General features: G+C 34.6%; 1 protein-coding gene across 1 annotated transcript; it reads right to left on the bottom strand.

Annotated features, from left to right (window-relative positions):
• Positions 1-2100: 2100 nt before the first annotated feature.
• On the bottom strand, positions 2101-3054 carry LOC101704727 (olfactory receptor 7A17-like). The gene has a single exon (XM_004875052.1). The coding sequence runs from the start codon at positions 3052-3054 to the stop codon at positions 2101-2103; it is 954 nt and encodes a 317-aa protein (XP_004875109.1).
• Positions 3055-7872: the final 4818 nt, after the last annotated feature.

Below are 7872 nucleotides of genomic sequence, written 5' to 3'. Positions count from 1 at the left end.
ACAGAATAACTCCAGTTTGGCCTCCGGTCACAACTGAGACTTCAGTGATCCAGTAATGCTGTGATTCTCCAGGACAAGAAACATCCTGGGAGAACAAACATCTGCTCAGTTCCTCATTGTTCTTGGACTGATTAACATCTTGTTTGCCAGAGATGTACTGAACTCTCTGCAAGCCTTCCGTTACACCTTGTTTATCCCAATGTGAACTGTTGAACTCTCTGCAAGTCATTTGTTACATTTGTTTCTCCCGATGTACTGAATAAAAGGTGTGGTAAGCTGGGGGCTTTGTCTTTGCTGCCCAGAGCAGCACTGATCAGACCCAAAGCTCAGCTTCTTCTCGGTCTCATTTTTCTACCTTTCCTGTAATTCGCCGTGTGCTGCCGTGGCTCGCAGGAGACCAGGACTAACTGCAGAGGTTCTGGTAACGTCCCCTTCCCCTGTCCCCTACACAGTAACATATTGTATATTTAAAGATATCTGGAAAAAAGCATTGTGGTTTTTACAAAACAATAAATATCTGAAAGGATGGGTATGGTACTTAGTCTGATTAGATTATGACATATTGTATATACACACTCAAATGTTACACTGTACCCTATAAATGTATACAATTAAAATGTGTTAATTAAAGTAAAAAGAAGAGGGTTTTGTACATGTGTACATTTTAATGAAACAATTTAGCTAGAGAATATACTTATTCTTTGTTGGTAATTGCATGTAAATGGCTTGATAACTCAATAGACCACCACAGGAGAGAGCTACACAAATGTAAATTGCAAAAGGCAGTGGGACCAAGAAATTTGATTGAGGGAACAGAGAGGTAGGGGAAGGGGATGAAAAGAGGATTGAGATGTGCTATGTACATGTGACAATTTGCCATGTGGCATATGATTACTATGTACTGAAAATATATACCTATAAGAATAAAAAATGTCACAGAGCCTGATGAGAAAAACTGGACATTTTTTTTGTTCTGTTCAAGTGAAGTCTTGATGGTTACAAGAACTCTCTGCACTGAAAAACACATGACACAAAGTCATTGTCTATGACTTAATTCTGTCCACTCTGTGATCTGTGGATTCCCCAATGATTCCATCTCTCCTTACTCCTCAAATTCAGGACATTAGCACTTGAGCTCATGCTTCACCTCCCCATCCCCTTTCCAATTCTTAAGTCTTTGTTGTATGTTTGCATTTTCAATGCTATTCCCTGGAATAACCTATCTGTCTTGCCCAAGGAATACCAGTATAAAAATCCAAGCCTTGGACTATGTTAAAGAGCAAAATAAACAAACAAACAAAATACAGAAAAAATAGCCCTATATATGTGAATGGCTTCAGCCTTACCAGGGGAAAGGGATGTTTATTTACCTTTGTTAAATACTGAGCTAGGCATGCGGTCCCTGGGTCTATGAATTATCTGGACAGAATAGGGTTCATTTCTTCTCACCCCAGGAATAATATACTGGAAATTTGCAGCAGAGCAGGAATATTTATTTTTATTGGAAGGGAATAGATTTCCTTTAGTAGAATTTCTATACAATAAAATGAATCATTTATGATAAAACACATTTATTTGCTGTAATCTGAGCTGTCAGGAAGAACATTTAAGTAAGTATAGTAAAAATTTATGTATGAGTGAATGATAAAGCCACTAATGTAAAACTGTGGTCTCAGAAGTTCTTCTGATATAAAATTATACAAATCACCATAACTGCCAAGTGTGATGTTTTTCCATAGCAGTAAAACACATGCCTTTTTGTTTTAGTAACAACAAAATTAACTTACTATGATCTATGGCATTTGAGCACAGATTGTTCTTTAAAAGTCTGCCTTGTACCTAGAGACAAATGGAAGTTTCTCATATAACTAATCCAGTGATTGAATATAACACTGAGAACATGATGAAGGTGAACACTTTCAATGTCAGAGAGAGTAGAAAGCTTCACAAAGTGAGTTACATAAATATTATAGAGACAATAAAATCAAAGAAATGGAACCTCCAGGAAATGGAAGGAAAAGGAACAACTTCTTTTTACATTCTGATCAAATATTATAATTTTTTGCTCTAGGAATTGAATCTTGTGATCCAAAGAAATTTTTAGCCCAAAACAATGGACAGCTTTATTGTCTCTTTCTCAAAGAGTCTTTTCAGGGCACTCTTTATGTCTTTATTCCTTAGACTGTAGATGTAGGGGTTCAACATAGGTGTGACCACACTGTACATCACTGAAGCTGTTGCACTTGAGTGTGGGTTTTGGGTAACAGCAGAACTAAAGTAAACACCTAGAATTGTAGAGTAAAACAAGGAGACAACAGACAAGTGAGACACACAGGTAGAAAATGCTTTATGTCTCCCGTGAGATGATGAAATTGCATGTATGGAGGAGATAATCTTAGAATAAGAGTAAAGGATACCTGCAAGGGCACCACCACCCAGAATCCCTGCCACACAATTCATCACAATGTCATTAAGAAAAGTGTCAGAACAGGCAAGGTGAACCAACTGATTAGGTTCACAGAAAAAATGAGGGATCTCCAAGTTTGTGCAGAAGGACAGCCATAGCACCATAAAGCTCTGTAACAAGGAATTCAGGGCAGTTATAATCCAACACACCAGCACCAACAATCCACAGAGCTGGCGGTTCATGATAACTGTGTAGTGCAGGGGGTGACAGATAGCCACAAACCGGTCATAGGCCATCACAGCCAAGAGGAAGTTGTCTAATCCTACAAAAAATAAAAAAAAATACATCTGGATGATGCATTCTTCATAAGTTATGACCTTGGTTTGTGTCTGAATGTTCACCAACATCTTGGGCACAGTGGTAGAAATGAAACAGATGTCCACAAAAGACAGGTTGGAGAGGAAGAAGTACATGGGTGTGTGCAGGTGTGTGTCAGAGATGGCTGCCAGGATGATGAGCAGGTTTCCAGTCACAGCCATCAGGCACATGAACAGGAAAAGTCCAAAGATGAGGGGCTGCAGTTCTGGGTCCTCTGAAAATCCCAGAAGAAGAAATTCTGAAATTCGTGTAATGTTTCTTTGTTCCATGTGCTGAAGGTTTCTACTATGAAAAACAAAAAGAACATGACTAATTTTTTACCTGGTGTTCCTTAGAACATCCCTTATGCCATCTGTTATTAGGAATTTTCATCTCTCTGTCTTTTCCTTAATGCAGTATATGGTGTATTCTGTAGTTTTCATAAAAATTGTTTCATGTTCTTGAGGAATATAAACTGGTTATTAAAAGGTTCTTGGCACGATGAACATAATGAGTACAGGGTGCTGATAAAAGTCCTGGCAATATGTTCATAGGGAAAAGTCCAGTAGATAATTAAAATATGTAAAAAGAAAAGTTAGAAAATAATTTGAATGCTTCAGCACGAAAATGTTGAATATTTAACAGATAGTCATATTTGAACATTACAATATATTTATCTAATCTATATTTGTATCATCTATCATTTATTTATCTAATATATACAAACATGGCACACCATAAATATGCACAATTTGTACGTATCAGTTAAAAAAGTGATGATTGTATATCATATATGCTAGTAATTTCTATGAAGAAAATATAATTGTCCAGAAAAATGAATGGATAAAGATGCTATCTTTATTGGTGGATAGGTAAGGCTTATAAAGAAGATGACATTTGAAGTGAGACATCAAAAAGCAGTTTTGGGGAACCACGATGTTATCTGCAGATGTGTTTGGAAGGAGGAATGAGTAGTGCAAAGATCCTGAGGGAGGAGCTTGTTTCAGACATAAAAGTTAAAAAGGAAGCCAGAATGTAGCAACCACCATGAATAAGAGGAAGATAATGAGGGATTCCTGCCTGAGAAAACAGAAGAAGTAGGTGGCCTCCCTGAAGGTGCTGAAATGTTAAGATTTTCAAGATGCAGAAGGTTTTTTTCACATGTTGGCTTTGTGTCTTTGCTTTAAACAACTTGAAACAAAATTTTTATAGAAAGAATGTGTACAATCAGAAGAGTCCAGTTATATATCATGCATATGATCCCATCACCACAATCAATGTTACCTATACATCCTTCACCTCCCAGGATGTCCTGCTGTTATCTCTTTGTCATTATTTTTGGTGAGAACATTTAATGTGAGATCTACCCTCACAGCAAATATTTCATCCAAATATTGTTACACTATGCATGATGTTGTACAGCATATACCTCAGAATTTAATAAATCTATGTTATTAAAAAGATATTAAAAAACCCACATTTTCCCACCCTCCACTTCTCTGACAGCACCATTCTATTCCATGCATATGTGAATTTGACCATTTTGCATATATGAAGGAAACCATGGATTACATTTACTTAGATGATATCTGGGGGAGCAAGATCAATCCTTCCTCATTTCTTTTTTAGGTAGCCTTGAGTTTTTGTATTATAAGACTCAAAATTTTGGCATACAAGTATTATACAAGAAATGAACATTATAGGCCAATATCCTTAATGAAAATATATGCAAATGTCTTCAAGAAAATGCTAACAAAATAAATGAAACAACAAGTTAAAATAAATATTCTCAATTGGAATATATGAATTCAGAAACCACTGCTCATTCTGTAGTAATCTCTATAAAATCCTGTACTTGCTGTGATAATCTACATTCTCTTTTCATATAATGGATCCCTGGGGACAGTTTAATATACAAGCATTTATTTCATTGTATTTTACCTTTGTTGTCAAAATCTTATATCCAATTTAACAGAAATTTTACTTTGTTTTGTTAATTCAAATATTTCCACAAAGGATAAATATTGCAAAACCAAAAAAGTTTAAAAATTAGGAGGTTATATGAGGTGTGCTTTAAAAAAATGGGGAATCTTTAAATCAAAAAATTGTCCCAATAAGAGACACCTTGCCATTAATCTGACACAAAATATGTTTCCTCACTTCAAACAAAATGCTCATCATTTTTGACACATTCTGATTTATTTCTCTAAGACTGCTTCCATGAGTGTCTTTAGTTGCACTGCTATGCCTGCTGTGCTCTTCTGAACTGGTTCAAAATGTTTACCTTTCATGGTCATTTTGTCTTTGTACAGGAGCCAGAAGTCATATGCCAGATCTAAATGGAAAAGGGGTGAGTACACACTGTAATATTTTTAGGAGCCTGCCTTTCTGTTACATGGCACTTGGCGGCTACATTCATCATATATTTTATCACTTTTTTTTTTTGGTACTGAGGATCAAACTTGGGTTCTTGTCACTTTTAATAAAGACATTTGTGAAAAAAGACTTCTAGAACTGCTTCAAAAATGTCATGAAAGATAAAGTGTATTTGAAGTGAGGGAAGTGTGTAGAGAGAAAATATTTTGAAGGAAACTAATGGCAATGTGTCTTTTAAAGGAGAATTAGTGTCAGTGTCTTTTATTGTAATTTTAAAATTTAAACATGCATTGTAAATTTTGATCACTTCTTATCCAATAAAAAGAAACATTAACTAAATGAATGAATTCAAAATTACTTTAATAAATTCTTAATGGAAAGTTCTATAGTAACTAGTTTAATCACATGAAAATAAATCTCTAATTCAATATAATTAACCAAGTTCTGGAAATTAAATAAGAAAAACATTATTAGAAGTGCAAAAAAGTGTGACTAAAGTTATAGTTTCATCCTATGTAATTGCATTTATGATACTGGTTAAAATTGCAACAATCATGAAATTAAATAGTAATTGTTCAGAACATTCTAATAGCTCTCTATGAGTTCTTACCCAGTACTTGAGCCAGAAGTGCTGGTTGCATTACCTCATTTACACCTCACAGTAACCCCAAGATGCTATCTATACAGTTGTAGAGAAAGGATATGTGCATAAATACAATGAAACTTCCCGGTATAAAAGGATGCTTATAAAACATGTAGACAATGGTTAGTGTAATGCAGATTATGTCTTCCATAATGTGGCAGATGATTGCTATTTATAAAAATAGAACAAGTCACAAAAGGTAAAAGTCAGTAATAAGGAACAAGAGATGAGAAATGAGATGGCAATATGTATAAAAGCAATTGATTATTAATCATACTGAGGAACATTCTAAATTTAAAATGCAATGAGAGAGTAGATCTCCATTATGGATGACATATATTAGACTACAGAAAATTTATAAATTTTCATATATTATATATATATATATATATATATACACACACACAAACAGCAAACATAGTAAAAGAAATTCAATTTGTCTTTTGAAAGAATTTCCACATTTTAAAATTGTAAATGGAAAGAGAAAGAGCTATAAACTAAAAATACTATCAATACCTTCAGTAGTAGTAAAAGAATTGTAATATGAAGCTTTTAGTATTTTACTCTATGAGGCAAATAAAACTTAATTTGTCCATGTAGAAACACTGTGTGAGAGAAGATAACTGAATGGTTTGTCTCATGAATGGTTGCTGCAAAGTAATATTTAAAGCATTATCTTAGTGTGATCATTGTGATGAACATGGAAACAGGCTTAAATACACTTCAGCTTAATAATTAAAGAAAACACCTTCTCACTTCAATGCATATGTTTCCATTCTTTTTGGGTTATCCTAATTATAAAACTATTTAGATATGTTCCAAGTTTGTGGAAAATACATTATAACACTATTTTGTTTGGTCTCATTCAATTGAATTTCTCATCCCACCACATAATATTCAACAATAATGTATGCATGAATTGCAGAGTCTAAGATACACTTTTTGGTAACATATTAAATAAGATGCAAAATAATCAAGTAAGCATATTCAGTGATCTCTAAGCTCTGGGACAGGCATACTTGGTTTCTCAGGTGGCAAAAGATAATTTCAGTCAGCTTCCCTGTTTGCTGAGCCTTTTATGAAGGACTGAATGTCTCAAACTCACCTTGATTGGGTATTTGAGACAGAGATCACTAAAGTCTAAGTTCACTCTTGAATAGTTGTTGATGGAGACTGAAGTTCCGGCTGATACAAAGCACCAGGAAGGAGTGAAGCATCAGTCACATAGCAAGACTTAGGTCTTCAAAAGAAACCACCATGTCCTGTTCAGCCCAAGATTGTATCCTCTGAAGGACAACATAAGAGTAATCCACTTTAGCTCCCTATATCTGCACATTAGGTACATTTCGTTTTATTACTCCAACCCAGGGACACTCAATTACCCCATGGGACATTGGGCTGAGCAGAATGGAAAAATTTCCTGGATATTCTGTGTTCCTAAGGGACCAGGTTAGTAATCAGGTGTATTCAACAGAAACTGTTTTGTTACTTCTCCATACATGATTTATTGTGCAGAGGACTAACCTCATTATAACATTTGCTCAATTCTAAATTGAAATTTTCTCCAAAGTCTGTGGTACCTGAGATGGGTAAATGCCTTAGGACTACAAAATTCTGCCTTGTAGAGAGGACACCACTCTTGATATTTTCAGAAAGTTGCTATTATCTTCTCATCAAGAGATAGCACTGTGTTTATTTGTTGTAAAACCATGGGACATTACTACAAACTTTGTCTTTATGACACTTTTTACAAAGCACTTATGAGTTCATGCTTGAAACACTAGATAAAATTGTCATTTACTTAATCATTTCTGATATATCTAATAATTACAAGATATTTATTGACATTTGTGTGCACTGTGGACTGATGTTGGAATCTCATAAAGATTAGCAGATTAAAATTTTACATATGTATATTGCAAAAGGTAAATATTATTAAGGACTCATTTTACATTTGCAAAAATGAGACAAAAAAATTTAAATAATCTATCCAAAGCGATGGACTGAGTAAGGGTTGAGCTTTGGAAATTCACCAGGCTGTTCCTCATTGTTACACTCCAGGCTAATTGTCCTCCTCCACTGATAATTA

Source organism: Heterocephalus glaber, unplaced genomic scaffold (assembly GCF_053883595.1).
Source record: "Heterocephalus glaber isolate CG9 unplaced genomic scaffold, H.glaber_assembly_v1.0 deba00001859, whole genome shotgun sequence".
NCBI classification, from domain to species: Eukaryota; Metazoa; Chordata; class Mammalia; order Rodentia; family Bathyergidae; genus Heterocephalus; species Heterocephalus glaber.
The sequence above is the reverse complement of the archived record's forward strand: the minus strand, read 5'-3'. Positions and strand labels throughout refer to the sequence as shown.